This window comes from Cavia porcellus, unplaced genomic scaffold (genome assembly GCF_034190915.1).
Source record: "Cavia porcellus strain 051 isolate PalLab524CR breed Dunkin Hartley unplaced genomic scaffold, mCavPor4.1 scaffold_4, whole genome shotgun sequence".
NCBI lineage: Eukaryota > Metazoa > Chordata > Mammalia > Rodentia > Caviidae > Cavia > Cavia porcellus.
The window spans coordinates 69,125,161-69,146,554 of NW_026947487.1; the positions used below are offsets into that span (position 1 = coordinate 69,125,161).

Below are 21,394 nucleotides of genomic sequence, written 5' to 3' on the forward strand. Positions count from 1 at the left end.
GCGCACGGATTGGCTGATTACCTAGAAAGTAGTTGCCAGAAGAGCCCCGCCTTACGCCGACTAAAGCAGAACTTCAGCGAATGAGATAGAGGGATCGGAATTTTTGCACTCTCCAAGAGATCCTGCCGCCCCGCCAATGCCTAAGCGATTTGAGGGAACCTGGAAGTAGAGGTCAAGGTGTAGGCGAGGGCTGTTACTTTATCAGAAGAAAATGTCGCATATAATATATGAACAGCCGCTCACCTTGAAATAAGACTCCCTTGTCACTTTTCTGCCTGAGTTAATGCAAAGGCAAGGCAGGCTTCCCTCTTTGTTACCCACTCCAAAATGGTTTATTACCCATTCTTTAAATGAAAAAAAAAAGTAATATTTCATAAGCAGTAGGCACTCAAGGCTGAATGTTGTTCTGATTTCAGGCTAGCCATGTAATTTTGTAATAATAATTGTGCAATATTTAACATGACTTTATATTCAAAATTTAAACAGTCCAAGAGACTTGTAGCTTTTACCCAGAAGCTTCAGCCATTGTTATCAGAACAAATAAAAAGTATCTTCAAGGAATATGTTTACTAAAACTTGTTTGTTTGTTTAAAAATATGTAGTAGCTGGGTGTGGTGGTACATGCTGTATTCTCCAGTACTCAGGAGACTGAGATGAAGCACACAAGTTTAAGCCCAGGCTGGGAAACTTAAGAGAGACACTGTCACAAAATAAAAAGAGCTGGGCATGTAGGCACATGCCTGTAATTCCAGCACTTGGGAGGCTGAGGCAGGAGGCTCCTTGTGAGTTCCGGGCCAATTTGGGCTGCATAGTAAGTTCAAGGCCAGCTTGGAATACACAGTGAAACTCTGGCTTGGGGAAACAAAAATTAAGTTGGCATGATGGCACACATCTGTAATTCCAGCTCTCAGAAGACTGAGGCAGGAAGATCCTTGTGAATTCAAAGCTATCCTGGGCTCCAATCTGCACTACATAGTGAGAACCTGTCTCAATAAATAAGTAACTAAATAAGTATAAAAATAAAATTTAAAAAGGAGCTGGGGATGCAGCTCAGTGCTGTGTGGATTCAATTCCCAGGACCAAAAATAAAGCAAGTTAAAAACCACTGTGGAGTATAATAACAATTTAATTTTGTGTTTGATGGAACTTAAACACCACCATCCAAATCAGATGCCCCTCAGTACAGCTGTACCTGGGGACACAAAGCACTCTCAGCCCTGCTGTGCACAGGGCTCTTTTGGGCAGCCATGAACGCTTGAGCTCTCTTAAGACTTGTTCTTGGCAGGGAGCACAAGTGCTTGTCATTGAACCTCTCCTTCCTGTGACCCTACTCCTGCAGCTACCACTTCTGTAAGCCCGTAAATGCCTGTTTCTTTTTCTCTTAGGCCAGCAGAAACTGGGATTCTGCTACCTGCCTGGAGCAACAGGAAACAGAACCCTTCCCAGTTCCTGCAGGTTTTGGGAGAAAGGCTAGGTGCTGAGTTCAGTCCAGATGTGAGGCATCTCACCTTTTCTCTTTCTGCTACTTCCCTCCTGTCTTCCATCTCTATTAAGTATCTCCTGAGTTACTGTTACTTTATTAATCAGATTCTTCCCTTCATGACAGATACACCTGACCGGGTCTCAACTGTACTTTCTGCCTCTGTAATAAAAATTCTGAATGTTCCTGAGTTCCCAGAGCTCTGATAGTCAGCACACAGCACTGGACCCAGAAAGCCGTGTGGAGCCTGCCAACAGTGCTCTACACCACGCAACCCCTGCATGTCCTCCGCCTGATGACTATCTTGACTTTTAGAAACAGTACATCAAGGCTGGGGATTTAGCTCAGCGGCATAAGCACCTGCTTTGCAAGCAGGTGGTTGTGAGTTTGATCCCTGGTACCAATTTAAAAAAAAAAAAAAAAAAGCACATCATGCTTTTGGATAACATCATTTAAGGAAAAATTAAGTTATTTTTATGTATGAGTTTTAATTTTATATGTTTGCTAATTTCTTTTTTAGTTTGGTAACATTTCTTTTTTTGCCTTTTCTGTGGCGAGGATGGTGCCAGGCATGGAACTCAGAGCTTCATACACACTAAGCATACCCTACATTCCCATTCTTTATTTTTGCTAGTATTTTTTTGTGGGAACTGGGAATTGAATTCAGGACCTTGTGCTTGCCACTCAGGCACTGCACCGCTGAGCTGTATCCCTGGCTTTTGCTAACATTTTAAATGTGTTTTTTCAACTTACTGATTTTTTAAAAAAGTGCTTCTAAATTGAATATTTTAAAAACTGGAAAAAAAAGTCACTAGATTATCTCTGAAAATAAAGACAGAGTGACATCTAGTGGCTTCTCTGGCTCAATAAGTATTCATTAAAATGTTATCAGAGCTGGACTGGACGTGGTAGTGATTCATGCCTGCAATTGCAATTGCAGTGCTTGGGAGGCTGAGGTACAGGGATCACTGCTAATGCAAGGCCAGCCTGGGCTACATAGTGAGTTCAAGGCCAGCTTGGACTACAAAGCAAGAGCCTGTATCAAACCAAAAAAAAAAAAAAAAGTCATCATAAATAAGAAATGGTTAAAATATACCTTTGGAAGTTTATTTTGTCTATCTTAGAAAAAATACCCCAGAACAATCCCAGGTTGACAAAAATCAACCCTATTTCAAAGCATGTGTAATTTCTCCAGGTAATCTTCCAGAGACAGAAAAAGACATGTGTCCCATACCCTCTTAATACTAGGAATCTACCCAGTGGCCTTGCCTAACTTCTGAATATTAGGAGGGAAACCAATTGCTTCCTTCAAAAGCAGCATGCTTGGAAGAATCTAAAAATGCCAAGATTCATTTCGACTAATCAGGACCTGCCTGCCAGAACTGCCCTTAAGAGTGCAGAATGTGGCCAAAGCTTCAACACATCTGGGATTATATGGGGAGGTGTGTGAGTGTGCAAAGTACAGTATCTGCCTCACCAATGATTTTTTTTTTTAGAAAGAGTCTTGGTGTGTAGGACAGGCTGCCCTTGAACAACTATGCAGTGCAGCCCAGCCTGCAATTCATGGCAATCAACCTGCCTCAGCCTCCTGAGTGTTGAGTTTACAGGTGTATGGCCACCATACCTGGCTGTCACCAACTATCACAGAATAATCACAGCACAATCAATTCAAAAGTCAAATGTCTAACTATTCCCCAAGATGATAGTAAGTTACATAAACTGCAAATTAATAAAATTAAAATAAAAACAAATGAAATGTGCTTTTCTTCTTTCCCCTAGCCCAAAAGTGAAGGCTGGCCCAAGGGATGATGTTTATTTTTCTTTATATTTGAGACAAGGCCTCACTAAATTGTCATGGCGGCCTTGATCCTCCTGCCTCTGTCTCCAGAGCTGAGACTATACGCATGTGCCATGGTAACTACTGGGTTAGAAGTTTCACAGATGTCTGTAGCTGTCAAAGCTCATCATGGTACACTGTCATGGTCCTCAGTCACAGGTCTGTGAACCCTATTGTCACCTTCAAGGTTTGGCTCAGCTCTGCTGACACCACCACACTCCCGCCTTCCCAGCTACATTTGGCTCCCTAGCATGAGGACAGCGTTTAGGATGTTCAGTTCACTGGTGCTCCAGGTTTATAGCTGGGGCTCAATACTTACTGAACAAATTGAAGGTTTTTAATTACATTTATTTTCTTCTGAGTCTGTGGGGGAGACCATCAGAATTTTAACTATGTAGTCATTACTATTTTATGTACTATCTACTTGTAAAAATTATTGGAGATGCTTTGTCATTTATTCCTCTCACATTATAAAACTGAGTTACTTGTATTTGTTTGGCTTTATACTAGGCCTTGGGGAAATATAGCTGCCAGATAAGGCACAAAATAAAAAAGTCTGAAGCTGTAATTGGGAAAAGAAATTTATCTATACCAAAAATCCAGGCTACTCGGTGAGTCTGGTTTTACACTACATTACTCATGGGTTCCGCCCTTGTTAAGCTCTGTCAGGCCCAGTGTGGCACCTGCCCAATATAGCGCTGGGACCCAGGAGTGACAGCGTGTCCCTCTAATACTGATTTCTGCGTTCTTCTTCCAAGCCTGAATTGAATGTCCTGTTTTTCCACAAACACTAGCATCTCCCCAATCAGCTGTCAACATTTCATTCTGTCCTTCCCTTCAAACTCCATCCCCTAGTCAAACCTAAAAAAAGCCCAAAGGGTTGTCTGCCTCAGTAGAATCTTGCACTCTTCTGTAGCATTCCCCTGCCTGCAATAAAGGCCCTTTTCCTTTTCTACCTATTTCCCTACTATGCCAAGAAAACCTAACAATTACTTTTTGAAAAATCTTTATTAGAAGACATTTATTTAAGGTCTAAGTAGGAAAGGAAATACAATGGTTAAACTAATTTTCTATAATTTACCTTACATGCTAAGCAAAAATCATTTATAAAACTGGTTATTTTCAGTGAGCCAAGAGTTTTTGAACTAAGCAAATTGTGAAATAAATTTCCAGTGATCCTACATTTACATCTGAAGTCTACATATACAGTGTTTTTGTTTTTGTGTTTTTTGACAGGGTCTCACTATGTAGTTCAGTCTGGCCTGGAACTCAGTATGTAGCCCATATTGCCTGGAACTCTCCAGTGATCCTTTTCCCTCAGCCAGTCATATGCTGGGATGACAGACGTGCACCACCTTGCCCTACAGATCGAGCTTTTTAACTGCCAATCTCTTCTCCACTTGGATTGACAACATTAGGAAAGACACTGGTTTCTTAAAGACAGACCTGGAGCTTTTCGCTGTCTTCTAATGCCCAGCATAGTGTTTGGCCTGGAGCTGAATCAATGAAAGGAGACAAAATGAGCTAGGACTCACACTGACTATTACCCGCAGTTCTGGGTGACTTGGACCCTGTTTGGACAGACAGCCCCTTTCCCCCAAATCTCTGTTTGTGGTCCCCTGCTGTTCACACTGCACTGGCCTCTTGGCTGATTCTCTAGCACACCAAACACAGGCCAGGAACTGCCAGCCTCACCTCATTCAGTCTCCCTCCCGAGACTGCAGCCTTGGCTTCCACACTGCACTGTCTCCACACTCAACCAGCCATGCATTTCAACTCACCTGCATGGGCATTGTTCATCCCTCTGACAGAATGAAAGGATGTGCACCTAGTTAGCGGGGGACTTTCCTGTCTTATTTTCAGAATCTATATTTGGGATGTGGCAGGTGTGCCTCAAATATTTGTGGAATGCATGAGTTGTAAAGAAACTCTGAACAGGGCTAGGGATTTAGCTCAGAGGTCTGGTGCCTGCCTGGCAAGTGTGAGGTTGTGAGTTTGACTCCTGGTACCAAAAAGAAAAAAAGAAAGAAAGAAAGAAACTATGAACCCCTTCCTTGATCTTTAAATTCTTTTAAAGTAAGTTAAGAAAGTGGGAGTTTGTTTTGTTTTGTTGTTCTGTGCATGCATATGTGTGTGTGTTCCTGTCACAGAGAATTAAATCCATGGTCTCTCAATCGACATATACCCAAGCTACACTTCCACCCCCCTTTTTAAAAAATTTTAACATGTGCTAAATTCCCCAGATTGGCCTCATACTTATGACTCTTGTGCCTCAGCACGTGGAGGAGCAGCTGAGATTATAGGTGTGAGCCACAGTGTCCAACCAAGAAACTGTTAATTATTGTTAAAATACCATAAAGCAAAAATACAAGACACTTGAAAATGCAAACTCCTTTGTAATCATATCAGATGCACATTTCTTATACATAAATGTAGGCTCAGTTTTATGCTATTCTAATCAACACATATCTTTTAATTAAAGGCTTCACAAAGAAAAGGAAAAAACTTTGTCCGTAGTACAAATGCAAAATAAGACACCATGGAAATCATGAAACATTTTTATACCTTAGAAATGTACTCATGTTTTGACAGAAAAAAAATAATCAGAAATTCCTTTTTGTCAGCAGGGCATGGTGGCACACACCTCTGATCCCAGCATTAGAGGAAGATGAGGCAGGAGGATTGAACAGAGTTCAACTAGGCCAGCCTGGACTACATAATGGGTTCAAGGCCAGCTTAAACTACACAGTGAGGCCTTGTCTTCTTATCCCGCCCCCACCAAGTCTGCTTTTTGTCTAGCCTCAAAATCTAAACCATTTACCTTTCTATTTAATATTTATAAGCTCATTTCCTGTTAACATGCTTGATTCTATAAGAAATTCTAGATGTCTGAGAATCAATAAACGGAGTAAAAGTATGATAAAAAAGTAAACATTTTAATACTATTTTCATTGTATATGTATAATAAAAGGTTTATTAATATTGCTAAACAATTTCCGCATAAAAGTAACTGCTCTGGGGCCTGCATACTGCGGTAGATACCTAAAAGAATTAAAAGGCACAGGCTAGCCACATGATTGTAATTCCAGCACTCAGGAAGCTGAGGCAGGAAGACTGCCACGAGTGTGAGGCCAGCCTGGCTACCTATGGGAGCGGAAGGCCAGCCTGCACTACATAGCGAGACCCAATGTCAAAAGAAAGAAAAAACAAAAAACAAAACAAAACAGGCACAGGCTGCATCTCTGAGACTCCCCCTCTTCTGGGTACCTTCCACTGGAACCTGATCTGCGTGTGCGGCCTCACAATGGCGCGTTCCCAATGAGGCGACAACAGGGAGTCTCTGAAGCTGGGGCGAGACCCTCCTCACAGGCAGAGATCGGATCTCCGGGTGACAACCCGCCTGTAGCCGCGCCCCAGCCCGGCTCACCCGCCAGAGACTAGGCTGACTGAGGGGCGGGCCTCTCCGCGCGCGCGCTTGGGCCCTCGGGGTCAGAGGCAGGTCGGCGCGTGCGGGCGTGGGTCAGGGATAACCCTGCGCTCGGTTTCCCGGACGACGGCGTCGGGGAGCGCAAGGTCCCGCCCCGGCCCCGCCCCCCGGCTCCCGCCCCTCCAGAAGCTCCACCCCGCGCCCCTCTAATCTCGCCCCCTTCCCCTGGGCCCCGCCCACCCCGTAACCCCGTGACTCCGTGGCCCCGCCCCGCCCCGCCAACGGTCGCGGGCCCGCGCTGTGCGAACCCCGCTAGGTGGCGCGCGGCGGGGCGTCGGAGCGGCGCGGCGGGCTCGGGCGCGGGGCAGCCGTCCTTCCCCGGCCCGCGGCGCCCGCCGAGATGCGGTACGTCTCTTAGGACGAGGTGCGGCGGCGGGCAGCGGGCGGCGCGGCCTGGCGGGAGGCCTGGTAGGCGGGGCTCGAACTGAGGCTCTCGGCGCCCGCGGCCGGATATGCCCGGCGGTTCGCGTCCCATCGCTGCGGTACCGGGCCGAGGACCCCGCAGCCTGCTCAGAGGTCCAGGGTGTTTGGGGAAACCCCGTTCCCACGGCACGGCCGGCCAACGCCTGTCCTGAGGGCACGTAGGGGTGACGGGCGGCCTTTTACCCAAAATGGGACTCGTTTTCTTACTGTACCGGTGTTGACTCCAGGACCTTCTCACTGAGCTACATCCTCGGCCTTTCTAAATTTTTTATTAGGACAGGATCTCTTTAAATTGCGTGGGGTGAGCTGGAATTTGTGCTCCTCCTGCCTCAGCCTCCCAGAGTGCTGGCGTACAGGCATGCGGCAGCTGTGTTAAATGCTGTGCGGGAGCCTTTTTCATTTGAGTTCTCAGTAATAGGCTTTTGACTGTCTTTCTCCACTTAAGAGCATTAGTCAGAAACACGCGTTCTTGGGCAGTGGTTGAAGCTGTGGTAAAGCACTTGCCTATGAGTACCGAGTCCCCAGCACTGCATGGGGAGAAGCCTGAAAAGTCTCCGTCTTTTTCCCCACAGAAAACTCCGCCCCGGGTGCGCGCCTGGGCTGTCGAGGTTTTGTTTGTGCATTGGGACTGTTCTTTTCGGTCAGGGGAAAGCAGGAGTGAAATCAAGTGGGCTGTTGGGCTTGAGGCTGCTACTGCCCCCTGTTGCTTCTCTGGGAGATTCTGTGGGAAAGGTCCAGCGCATCTACAGAGCCCAGGGACCAAGCAGATGGTACTACCTGTGTTGTGTGGTGGTGCAGGGATGGGGAAGTGGTGGGAAAAGTCTGGCCTTTTTGCCGTACTTACTTGGTTTTAATTTTTAACACAGTTATCTGTGTTGTGGATAAAATGATTTCACCATAGAAAGATTATCACACGCCCAGAATAAGTTGGGGACACCAGTTTGACATAGATGCACTGTTGTGCTTTCACAGTGAGAACTGTTTAGTATGTTAGGGGCACCCACATTAAAACTCCACCATTAAGGAAATAGGAGGTCCTTTTGTGTTCTGCTTGTCTCCAGAGTCGGTGACTCCAAATTGTATGATCTAGTAGGCTGAATATTGGCATCAAAAATATGGGTCCTAATTCCTGCAGTTTGTAAATGTTGTATGGGGAAAAGGGTGCATTTCGTATTAAGCCAGGGATCTTGAAATGGGGAAGATAAATTTTCTGGATATGCCTTCAATACAAACACTGCCCTGGGAAAGAGGCAGAGAGAGGATTGTACAAAGTTGGTAAGTATGGGGCTGAGGATTTAGCTCAGCAGCATAAGCACCTGCCTGGCAAGCACAGGAACATGAGTTTGATTCTGTCTTTTTCCTTTTTATCGGTACCAGGGATTGAACTCACGACTGCCTGCTTGCAAGGCAGGTGCTTCTGGGTACCAAAAAAAAAAAAAAGTCATTAGGTGTATCATTTCTTATTGCTGGAACAAAACACCATCACACGTTGAGGAGGAAAGGTTTATTTTAGCTCACAGTTTGTAGAAGTTTCAGTCCATAATCAGTTGGCTCTAGGGCAGGGCAATATGCCGTAGGGGACAGCAGAGAAACAATGCATGGCAGGGCAGGCAAGAAGGCAGAGGGTTTTATTTCATCCAGGCTACAAGCTTATTAGATGGTGCCACCCACAATCAGTATAGACCTTTCCATTCCCCACACCTAGAACTATATTAAACCAATCAGTGGATTAATCCAGTTATTATACCCATGATCTAGTGACCCCAAAAGCCCCACCTGATAGGGCTTATGGGGGGGCATCTAGTACAAGCCATGGCACGCCATGACCCAGGGAATGGGACTGGAGAGATGTGCCATATGTGAAAGCATACTGGTGGCCACAGAGCTAAAGGAGGAATGATTTCCTCCAGGTCCCTCAAGGAGAGCAAAGTCCTGGGAATGTCTTGGTTTTAGCTCGGTGTGACTGATTTTTGAACTGCCAGCCTCCAGTACTATGAGAAAACAAATTGCTGTTATTTTATTTCTTTTTGGTACCAGGATCTTGTGCTTGTCAGGCAGGTGCTATGCCATTGAACTGCAGTCTTGGCCCATGGTATTGTTTTAAGCAAACGCATTTGAGGTGATTGTTTTAAACAAACAAGTTTGAGGTGAAGTTTATGGCAACTACAAAAATCTAATATATAAATCCGTGCTCATAAATCACTTAGAATCCTATATGAATGAATATTTTAGATGTAACAGTGGAGAACACTTTATATTTTCCTCAATCCTGTGAATCCCAAGGAAAGGATTTAAATAGGGAATTTAAAAAGAAAAGAAATCAGGTAGTACATAGAAAAGGCATAGACTGGCATTCAAGTCAATTTTTTAGACTTCTGCTTTCCTGTTAATATATAACTATGTCTGTCTTGGCTAATGGGAATAAAGCTGAAGAATGACAGTACCTGTCAAGGTGGCACTCACCTGTAGTCTCAGCTGCCCAGGAGGCTGAGGCAGGAGGATCACAACTTCAAGACCAATTTGGGCAACTTAGTGAGATCCTGTCTCTAAAACATATAAAGGGTTGGGGATATAGCTCAGTAATATAGTGCCTTTGGGTTCAAGTAGCTGCCCCCCCAAAAAAAGTGACAGCCTTTACCTTAACCTTAACCAAGTCATTGGATATCTACTAGGTGCATATCTACTAAGAGATGGAGACACTTAGGGATTGAGGCCTAGAGGAAAGAAGGGATGGGATAGTACTTGCAAGTGTGAAAAAGCAACCTCTAGTCATTTGGGATGAAACCCTTTTGAGGTCTCTACAAGAAAAAGCAGTCTTCAGGTTTGAGTCATTTCGAGGACTCAGGCAGGTTGGTTACACTTCCCATGTTCCCTCCATCTGCTTTCTTTCAACACTGCTTTTGGAGACATACTTTACACGCTATAAAGTTTCCATGTTAAGTATACCATCCAGCAATTGTTAGTAAATCGCAGTGTTATGTAGTCGGCACGATTCTGTTTTGTTTTTTTTGAGACAGGATCTCACTGTTTAGTTCATGTTGGACTTGAACTCAAAGTAATCCTCCTGTCTCAGCCTCACAATTCTGTTTTAGAACACTTCCATCACCTTAGATTTATTATGTCCATTTACAGTCAGGCTGTTTACACCTCTGACCTCTTCAGATGGAGGTTTGTTCTGGCTGTGCTAGTGATGTTGGACAGCCCGAAGCTCCTTCCCTGTGTTCCTTGCCCAGCTGCTGAGGATTGTAGGCCCCTAGTGGAAAACCTCCAGTAACTTTGTTCTGAAATTCGAGTAACTCTCAGAATTCTTAGTATGGTTCTTTTAAGACTGTGGCCACCTGCTAGCAACCTCACCAGCATCTCCTAGGAGTTCAGGAAACATGCTGGTGAACACTAGGTTTTCTTGGGAACAAGGTGCAGGTGGCATTCAGAAGCAAACTTCTCCTCCCTTGGTATCCTGCTCTTCCCACCCTGGGCCTTCCCATATAGTGTTTCCTCTTAAACTATACTAGGCTTCGGTTGGGTTCAAATGTCACCTGCTCAGAAAGGACCCTGATCTCCGCTCTCTGGAGTAGCTTTACCCCATTCACATGATAGACTACCCTGGTTGTTGTCTCCATGTTCCTAAACCACTCCCCAAAGGCAAATTTTTGATTTTTTAAAAATGTTTTTCCCTGTTAGAATATAAATTCACAAGAGAAAAGACTTGATTAGTGTTGACCTTAGATCAGTATTGATCTTAGTATTCATAAAAATGCATTCCATGGTAGCAACACATTGTCAGCCATCAAAATGCCAACAACAGTAATTAATAGGAATTAATGCTTGCTCTGTGCCAGGCCCAGTTTAAGGTTATTTGTTTGTTTGTTGAAACAGGGTCTTGCTATGTAGTCTAGGCTGACCTTGAACTCACAATGGAGCCCAGGCTGGCTTCAAACTGGCAGTGATCCTCCTGTCTCAGCCTCCGCAGTGCTGGAATTATAGGCATGTGCACCATGCCTGGCTCCCAGTCCTAATTTTTATGTGCACGAATTATGTAATAGATGCTTACCACGTTTGCTCTGGAAAAGGTAAAGGGCATATGTCAAAGTGTAGTCTCATTCAGTTATTTTTTTCAGAGGCATTGGGCAATTTCCTTATTAGTGTGTTAACTTTAAAGATTCGGATCAATGAACATTGCCATCAGCAATATAGTATTAAATCTCTTTCCCCACATTCCTGTAAATTGGAGGGGAGATGTGTCCTCTGGGAAGGAAATGAGGCTCTCAAAGGACAGAATAAGTAAAAACAGTCCTAAAAGGGCAATGGCTCAGAGAATGAGAGCAGAGTGTGTGGGAGCCATGAAATTGGCAAGGCCAGGTTGGAGCCTAAGAGCTTTAAGTGCTCGTCTTAGTTTCAGACAGAGTCTTTGAGCAGGATTTGGCAAAATGGCCCTACAAAAAGAGGAAACTTAAAAAATAAATAAATAATTAAAACTTTAAAAAACTTTTAAAAAAAGAAACTTTTTTTTTTTTTGAGACAGAATTTTGTGATTAGTTCAGGCTGGCCTTGAACTCATGGCAGTCCTCTTGCCTCAGCGTCCTAAGTGCTGCAATTGCATGCATGTGCCACCATGCCCTACTAAAGGAAACTTAGTAATTTTAAGAAGCTGACTCTAGAAAGAGCATTTTGAGGTATTTTGGAGAAAATCTGACAAGAGTTAATGAAAGCAGGAAAAACTACAATCAAGTTGCATATTCAAGGATTTCTGTCTTAGGGTTTATGAACACACTTAAGTCTTCTTTACTAAGTTATGAAATATTACAGAGTTAGACTCAATAAAATGTGATGAATTGGATGTGGATGTGGAGTTTGAATAGATGAATAGTTGAAGACATTGCATTGTGTAACTTGAGGAGTTGAATCTATGGCATCATTGTCTGAGAAAATCAGAGAAAGCAGGTTTGGTAGGAAGATGAGTACAGATTTGGAACACAAAGACTAAGACAGCCATGACCATAAACCCTAAAAATGATGTTGAAGCTAAAAACGCAGTAGAATTTATCTAGAAACAAAAAGACTAGTAACAGTAGCCTGGGACATGTTTTTGTCTGGCTTTGCTGGTGACTAAAATGCCTGTGAAAACTGATCATATTGAGGTCTTTTTGCTGAATGTTTTCCATAGGAAATCATGGAATGTCCAAGTTGGAGAAGATTTTAGAGATCTTCTGTCTAACATTCTGCCTGAGAAAGGACATCAGTGACAGCTGCCACCCAACACCTGCTCACCACCCTCAGCTTGCCCTCCTCACGGGGGCGCCAGGCACGTGTGTATTAGACATTTTGGGGTTTTTTTGGGTACCGAGGATTGAACTTATGACCTTGTGCTTGCCAGGCAGACGCTTATACCGCTCAGCTAAATCCCTGGCCCGGCACGTGTGTATTGAGGGGCTCTGGTGTTTGGAAAGTCAGTCTCCATCTTGAACTAGAATCTACCTCTCTTCACTCTGTTCAGTAGTCCTAGTGCTGCATATACGATATATTTATTCCATTTTTAGAATGTGACAAGCCCTTACTTACATTTCACTGAGGTATTTAAAAAATCCTGCCTGTTGATCATCCCAGGACACTTGCTTAACATTTGCAGACCTCTTCTGACTCACCAGAAAGGAAGGTCTTTACCTAGTAACTTGTCTAGGCCAAGCACAAGATTGCTTGCCCAGACAAAAGTGAGTGAAAAGCAGTTTAAATTATCCCAAGGTACTCAAATGGTCTAAGTCAGTTTGAACTATACATGGAGAAGGATCAGGTCTGAGAATATTGGTATGTGCCCACAGGTCTACTTCTTTTGATAACTCCTGTAGATTTGTGCCAACAAAACTAGCATTGGACCAACAAGGAGTGCATAATTAAATATGTTTTGTACAAATACAGGTTAGGTAAGGGCTATGGACTATTAATTAGAATAGACTTTCTTATAAAGTGAAAAATAAGATTTTGTTGCTGCTGGTACATACAAGTGTTTAAATTGTCAAGACAATTTAAGTGATAAAAATGAACTTGTGACTTGAGCTTTTGGAAAATAAATTTTAGTCAAATAAATATGTACTAATAAGCAAATTTAAATTTTTCAGACGTTAATAGAATAATTGAAAAGAAGAATACCCAAAAACTAGAGTATCTTTTATTTTACTTCTTATATTTAAAAATTATAAACGTATACAATTGATATACTAGTTTATTTTGTCTGTATTTAATTTTGGAAAACCCGAAAGCTTGCTTGTGCTCTCAACATTAGCCAGCTAATTCCACATTATTTTACATGGTCCCTGTGTTTGATTAATGTAGTAAACCCACTTTGTTTCCTGTTCATAGACTTAAGTGAAAGTTATATCTTTTTTCTAAAAATAGATATAGCTGTTTATTTTGGAAAAGTTAGTATATACACTGCTTAAATATAAAGCTAGTATAGTTATTCATGTTATTACTATTATATGCTAGTGTACACATTCATATCAAGGCAAGTGTTCTGCAGGAAGGTCTGTGAGTGAGTTCTCTCCATGAACCTTTACTCTCTTGAGGTAGTCTTATAAAGGGTAGATACTATCCTTAGGGTCACAGAACTAGTGGGTCACTGACCTAAGATGTGAACCTAAATGACATTGTCTAGAAAGAATATGACTGGAGAACAGACACTGAAGTGATATGAATTTAATAAGCAACTAACTTGGGTAGTAAAGTGCTATTGAACATTAAATGGCTCTCATTATGATTCTGAGAGTGTACCAGCCCAGAGATATTGTATTTGAAAGTCCAAATATGTTGCATATGTACATCCTGGAATGCTTCTAAATTTTCCAAGGAAACATGTCTTAAATCTTGTTCTAGAGAAGTGTGCACTAGTCCTATAAACTAGTCTCAGGTTTGGTCCTCATCCTAGGGGCTTGAGTCATTAGTTGATGAACTTTGAAATCTAAATAGAATATGTTATGCAAATATATCAACACCACACAAGGAATGTAAACATTATGTACTCTAAACATTTAAACATGTATGTTTAAAGAAGAAGGAGATGAAGTGGATGGAGACGGGGAGAAAGGGAAGAGAAGAGAAAATGGATTTAAAAAGAATTAAGATATATGGTGTACATGTATCAACTTTCCACAAGGAACATAAACATTACATACTACTAACATGCACTGATATAAAAAGTCTATTCTCTGTCAAAATATTACTTGGAGTCTACATTGCCTTGCTGTGGAAACCATTCATTCTGTCGTAGTTTTGGGAAAGGCCCACCTTCAGTAGCAGCCCCAAGGGAAGGTGAGGATTTCACACCAGGGAAGTACAGGTTGTCATGTGCCTTAGCCACTGGAACCTAGGAAGAAAGGATGATACCCAGAAGATGCTTTAAGCACTTGGCTAAACTATGTAACAAAAAGTAAAGCCTACAAGCCATTTTCTCCTGAAAGTCATGTCTTTGTGGTCTGTGATTTCCAAGAGTTTTTTGCAACATTCCAGTCAAATAGCAGAATATTTGCATAGCTGGTACACATTAGAAATGTAAGGATCCTTTCAGCATGAATCTACTCATAATTTTAGATGAGGCAAAATTGTTTATAACAGACCTTGGGCAATTAGAAAAGGCCATCATCTCACCTCTGTATTTCAGTAAGATTTGAAATAAACACAAGTTCATGTTATCCCCAAATCAACTAAATGCAGAGTTTTAACAATTTTATTATGAGGCAAAATTCTATTTATTAAAAGAAGGATATTTCAATAAATATAGTGTGATGAAAGTGGAAGATGCTAAATGACAGCCAAATCAAGAATATGGTCAATCTAAAATAGTGAAAATCCAAACCATAAATAAAATTGCTAGTTTTATCAGTTTTAGGCTCATAAAATAGCTGTCAGCAATGGTGAATGGAGGTATTGAACATCTTTACAAATAAATGGCCATTTAAGAACTCTTGTTTGAGTAAATTATGCTGTCTTCTTTATTCATTTTATAACAGATTTTTTTTGAACAACAGTACTTTCTGAAGGCCCATTGCCTCACAGCCTGAATTAATTTCTTGTATTCACCATCTTTATTTCCAATGATACCATGGCTGCTATGTCAGACTGCATTAAAATCAAACTTTCCCTTTTCTTTTCTCTCTTGTCCAATTTCTTGTTTTAATTCTGCTCACCTTGCTCTTAGTGTCTCTTTATGCTTGATCCTGTCAAGCAGAGTTAATAAACTTACTTTTTCCTCATACTGTGCTGTGATTTTACCTGTTCAGTTGATTCCTTTGTGCTTTTGAGCTATCTGTGATTTATGATAAGGGAACATAGTAGTTTGGATTTTCTTGGTGTTATTCATCATCCTGAAAAATTACCGAGTGCATTACTTTCATCTGTAAGTAAAATTATACTAACGTTCATGATGAAACTTGTGGAAGTGAAAAGGGTACTTTTTGGCTTCCCAAATGGCACTTTCTTCTATTTAGAACATTTCAATTGCCTAGCAATCTTGACTAACATTCCATTCGTTATGATTCTTTATGGACTATTTCACTGCCTACTACTTATTTTCTAAAAGCGATGGTACAAGTTACATTAAGGTAGAATTTATTTTCTTTTGTAGTTTTTGACAGATAGCACTTCAGTAATCAAAAAAAAAAAAAAAAGAAATTGTGAAAAAAAAGAAAAAGAATCCTACCAAATTAAAACTGTGTGGCTCACAGGTTGTTTTTTTTTTTTAGCACTATGTTTAGAAACATGAATTAATGTATGAATTAATGTATTCCTCAATCCATCACTTTGTTGGTTCTTTGTTGACCTAGTTCTATTTGGTTCTACTATTTGTTTAACAATTTGTTTTTAAAGAACTGGGGTTTTGATTCATTAATTTTATCTGTTTTTTTATTTTCTACCTCAATTTCTGCTTTTACATTTATTACTTTGTATATGTGTTTTCTTTTTTGTGTGAGACATTAATGCATCTTATATTTACTTTTATTTCTTTAGCAGTGGTAGAAACCGAACCCGTAGCCTTGCACATGCTAGGCAAGTGCTTTACCGCTGAACTATCTTCAGCCTAATTTTTATGTGTTAAGGATGGGACATTTCCCCGTTTTCCTCTATTCACCATATGTATGTGTACAGTGGGGTACTGGTGATTGAACACAGGGTTTTATGCAAGCTAGGCAAGTGCTCTGCCACTGAGCTACATGTCCACCTCCATCACACTTTTAATTTTGAGACAGGTTTTACTAAGTTAATCAGGCCAGCCTTGAATCTGAGATCCTCTTATCAGCCCCCTGAGTCCCTAGGATTATAAATATGCCTGAGCACACCTAACTTTTTAACAGCTTTTTAATGTGTCTCACAGATTGTTTTGTGGTCAATATTTGTCAGAAATTCTTTATTGTCTGTTTATATTTCCCTTATCACATAAGGATTGTTTAATAGCAGGCTTCTTATTTCTAGAGTTACTATTGTGAGGTTTCATTTTTTATTTTTGGATTTATTACATTGTAACTCGATATTATAGTTTATAACATTTCTACTTAATAGAATTTACTGATCTTTTATTTGTGCCCTAGAATACGATTGATTTTTATGAACGCTCCATGTGTGCTTTAGAAGAAAATAAATGTTGTGTTACCAAGTTTAGGGCCCGTATTTCCAGAATGTCTATGTTAGTGGTTATTTCATCTGAGTCTCTTGTATCCATGCTTATTTTTGGGACATTTGGCTTATCTTCTATCATGTTTATGTTCTTCTCCCCTGGTACTAGGGATTGAATCCAGGGCCCTCACATTGAACTACATCCCCAGCCCTTTTTTTCCATTTTTAAAAATTTTGAGATCTTGCCGAATTGTGTAGGCAGGGTTCAGATGTGTAATTGCCCTGTCTCATACTCTCAGCTATAATCCAAGTCCTCATAGAGTTGTTTTTTATGAGCAATCTGACAATAACTTTTTTCAGTAAACAAGTTAACTGTCTCTACATTTATGACACAAATCATGTTTTTTGTAATTTCTGATATTTTGTGTTCATATTTCTGCATTTACCTTGTTTAGTACCGATATATATTGTATTTTTTTCTGTATTTGATGTTTTGTCTTTACCCTTTAAAATTTTTTTTCTCATTTAAGAAAGTTTGTGTTTTTATTTTAGTGGTTATTTTTATTTTATTATTTTATTTGTACTCTATTTTAGTGGTTACTTTTGAGTTAATACTTTTTTTTAGTTAAAAGTCCCTTTTCTCTTAAACTTTTGTCCATTTTAAATGGTATTCTTTAATCCCTGGCACTGCAAACTCAATCAACCAGTGACACCTTTCGACTGCTCCTATTACATCTGTAAGAGCTGTGATCCATCTACCTCCTATTTTTAGTCACATCTTTTCTGCATTCAGAACCTTCTCACTTCCTGCATTATGGTGTTGAGTACTCATAGTTTTCTTTAGCTTCATAGTTGTTTGTTGGGGGAGACTGTCAGAAGAAAAGGGTTTACTTGCCATCTGCTTTTGCTCCTCTTCACTTTGTGGGTGGGCTGTGGGCTGAGAGCCCACTCCCTGCAGCTTCTCTTATGCTGGAGGAGGGTGAGTGTGTATTACCTCTGTTTCTCGTGCTGGTTCCTTAATTTCCTCTCCCCCTTCCTTTTACTGCCACATCTCCACAGGAGGCCACCTTTTCTCTCACACTATGATTTTCCTCAAGAAACCAAATTGTCCCTGACTATGAGGGTTATGGACCTTAGATTTTCACCTGTGCTTAATATGTTGCTTTCTATTATTCCCATTTTCTGGGATGAAGCTTTCTGAAACCCTGAGTCTTTTGGTAATCTCTCTCTGCTCTTTCTCAGCCTCTCCTACCTCTTCCCACCACCATGACACATACTTCCATCACAGTGGTGGTAGGTGGGCTGGAGAAACTGCTGGGAAAGAAGTTTCCTTTGTGTAAATGATGTGAATATCAGGGTAGTCTTTGTTGTTCTGATGATGCTGAGGGAATGGAATGCAAGTACTTTTATTTGTTCTCCCTGTTGATTCTATGATGGTTTGGGGAGGAGAAGGGAAGACTTGGAATCAAGCCACCATCACTGTTTTCCATACCTAAAAATTCTCTTAGAGCCTAATTTAAAATTAAGAGTACTGTTTGATATTAAAGAAAATGTTCAATTCGTATTACTTATTTCTGTTTATTTTTTGGTTGCTTTTTTTTTTTTTTTTGACTCGTAGTTTTTACTAAGGAGATATTTTCTTCCATTATTTAGCAATCTAACTTTTTCTTTGCCAGGGTGGTAGCAGGGATAAAATTTACCTCACACTTATCAGGCAAACACTTGAACCACTGAGCTAAATCTCCAGTCCCCTCTGTTGTTACTTTGTTTTGTTGAGATATATCTTGCTATATGGGTTCAGGATGGCCTTGAACTCATTGTATAGCCCCAGACTGGCCTCAAACTCATGATGATCCTCTTTCCTCAGCTCCCAAGTGCTAGGATTACAGGCATGAACTACCACACCCAGCTAAATCTAACTACCAGAGACATTAGAAGGAAAAAAACTCTGCCCAAATCAGAGCACTAATTACCATAGTAACTGAAGTATTGGTTTTTGATTTTTAGGTTTTTTGTTTTTGTTTTGGGGGATTTTTGGTCTTGTTGAGACAGGTCTCACTATGTGGTTCAGGCTGGCCTTGAACACACTTTGTTGCCCAGGCTGGTCTCGAACTCCTAATGATCCTTCCTGCCTCAGCCTCTCAAGTGCTGTGATTACAGGCACGTACCACCACACCTGACTTTTTAGATTATTTTTTATAATCCTCTTGGCCATTAATATCAATGATTTTCACAGTAAAGTCTATTGATTTGTTAATTTTATATATTTGTATATGTATGTCATAACTTTCTGGAGTGAAAACTGTTACTAAATTACAGATATTAACAAAGTCAGTTCTTGTTATCCTGTGAAGCGCTTTTCACATAATACCTTATTACTAATGATTGAATAATTTGTCTTTGATAGACAAGAACAACAGAAACAAAACTGGGAAGCATTTATAATTCAGGACCTCTAAGAAGAGGTAGAAGTAGTTAATATGGAATCAAAACCATGTGAGTCAAATACTGAAGATCTTTTATCAAGTAGTGGCATCACACCCAATGGAGGTATGTACTTTCATAAAACAAAATGGGAAGAATCAGAATTAAACAATCTTTGCAATATTCAGTTAAGATGTTTTGTTTTTAAATACAGGATGGAGAACATATTCACAAACGTCTACTGTTTGCTTATAATCCTGGTTTTTGAGGAAGAAATTGCTGGGTCTTTTAAGTATTTCTAGCATACACCTGTATTACTTTTGGGTGTAAAAATTGTTTCTGTGTTGAGTTGCTCCAACCCCAGCACACTCCTCATGTTTCCTTATGGCCTTTTCTTCCTGTGTGTCTTGTCTCCCCCAAATCCGAATTCTCTATCACCTTAACCCCTTTCCTCACCCACTTGCACGTCCAGCCAGGTACTGAGACCTCTTCCCTGCACATTCCAAAAGTCTCCTGGCTCCAGGGATGGGGATATAGCACAGCGGTACAAACGCCTGTCTGGCAAGCGCAAGGTCATGAGTTCAATTCCCAGTACAAAAGAAAAAAAGAAAATCTGGCTCCATACTTCACTCCCCATCCCATTTCCCATTGTCTGGTTCCCTGTTACCTCTACTCCTAATTGTTTAATTCAAAGGTCCTGGTTAGGAAAGAGACAGAGATGGAATAAATAGATGGAATTTAATATAGGGAACACAAGGCAGGGAGAGCTGCAAAGGCTTCTAGAGCCCTGCAATTGGAAGGACCCCTGGAAGAGGAGCTAGGGGGCAAGCACAGAGCAGTGTGCCACACATTGAAGCCAGATGCTGTTGTAGGGTGGAGCGGGAGCAAGGCTCAGCTTTTCCTCCCTCTTGTTCTGCCAGCTCGAATGCAGCAAACCTCTAGGGGACCTGAAAAAGGAGTCTGCACACCTGTCCCCACTAAAGCAGGCGGGACTGAGCCTGGTCCTTTGTGGTCTCTTGCTCCTTGCTGTTTTCCCTGTCTTGTCTCATCTGTCCAGCTCATTCTCCTGGAGTGGCCAGTTTCATTCTCCTGGAGCAGTCAGAGTTTGTCCTCAGTAGCAGACATGGTGTTTACGAATCAGCTTAACTTTTATTCCAGCACTATTATTGTGTAAAAGTTTCTGCTTCTCAGGATGCATGTACCATCCTAAAGTGCCATTAACACTTAGGCTCTGTCCCCATACCCATCCCTTTCCTCCTCCACCTACTGCTCACATTGTCAAGGCATTGCCACTTAGCCTCAGCCTGTCCTCTGCTTGGGCACACCATTATCCTGTGCCAGCATTGTCCTGGTGACTCATCTGACAGTTTCACTCGAAGCTTCTTGCCTCTTCAGTTGCTATCACCTCGATCCTTCTTTAGCTGCTTCCTCCCTAAGTGTGGCTTTGTTACCAAGAACTGTTGGACTTGTGGAAACCAACCTTCTATCTTCCAAGCCTCTCACACATTCCTAGAGAGCCTCTGTTTTTCTGCCTAATGAGGGTAGTGATTCTCAACCATAGCCTATGTCAAAATAACTTTTTTTGAGACAGGATCTCAATGTGCATTCCAGGCTGGCCTTGAACTTACTGTGTACCCCAGGCTGGCCTTGAATGCATGGTGATCCTCTTGTCTCCACCTCCTAAGTACTAGAATTATAGGTGTGTACCACCACAATTGACACTTTTTGAGATTTTAAACATTTAAGAGGCTTATACTCTCTGGAGTAGAGAGTAAGCATCAGTGGATTTTTTTTAAACCTGTCCAAGCATGTAGTGGTGCATGCCTATGATCCCATTTAGTTGGGAGGTTGAGGCTAGCCTGGGCTACTTTGCAAGATACTGTCTCATTGGTAGAATGCTTGTCTCACATGTGTGAACCCTAGTGTTCAGTCCCCAGCATACACTGCCCCCTAAACACACAACTCCACAAGTAACAAAAATTGAGAGCAACTGATACAGATTCTGCCATTTTTCTTTCCTAAGTTACCAGTCTTCTTATCTGTGCTTCTTTATTATTATTATTTCAGCCAATTAAATGCTGATCCTCTTTTCTCTTTGCTCTTCGGTCGGGCTCTTCTAGGAAAACCCAACTTCTATTAGACT

The 21,394-nt window shown here is 41.4% G+C and overlaps 1 protein-coding gene across 13 annotated transcripts in view; it reads left to right on the top strand.

The window, feature by feature from the left end:
• Positions 1-7,011: 7,011 nt before the first annotated feature.
• Ccdc158 (coiled-coil domain containing 158) overlaps positions 7,012-21,394 on the top strand; it is a 90,088-nt gene continuing 75,705 nt past the window's right edge. For 9 of the 13 annotated variants that reach the window (XR_010046951.1, XR_010046952.1, XR_010046953.1 and 6 more), the window contains exons 1-3: positions 7,012-7,149; positions 12,392-12,529; positions 19,235-19,377. Coding sequence is in view for 10 of the 13 variants with exons in the window: in XM_023560625.2 (XP_023416393.1) it covers positions 19,308-19,377 (70 nt within the window). In the remaining 3 variants the exon portion in view is untranslated. Of the gene's footprint in view, positions 7,213-12,391; positions 12,534-19,234; positions 19,378-21,394 lie in introns of those variants that run through there. The other 4 variants (XM_063247232.1, XM_063247231.1, XM_003477569.5 and 1 more) reach the window with 4 other exon arrangements.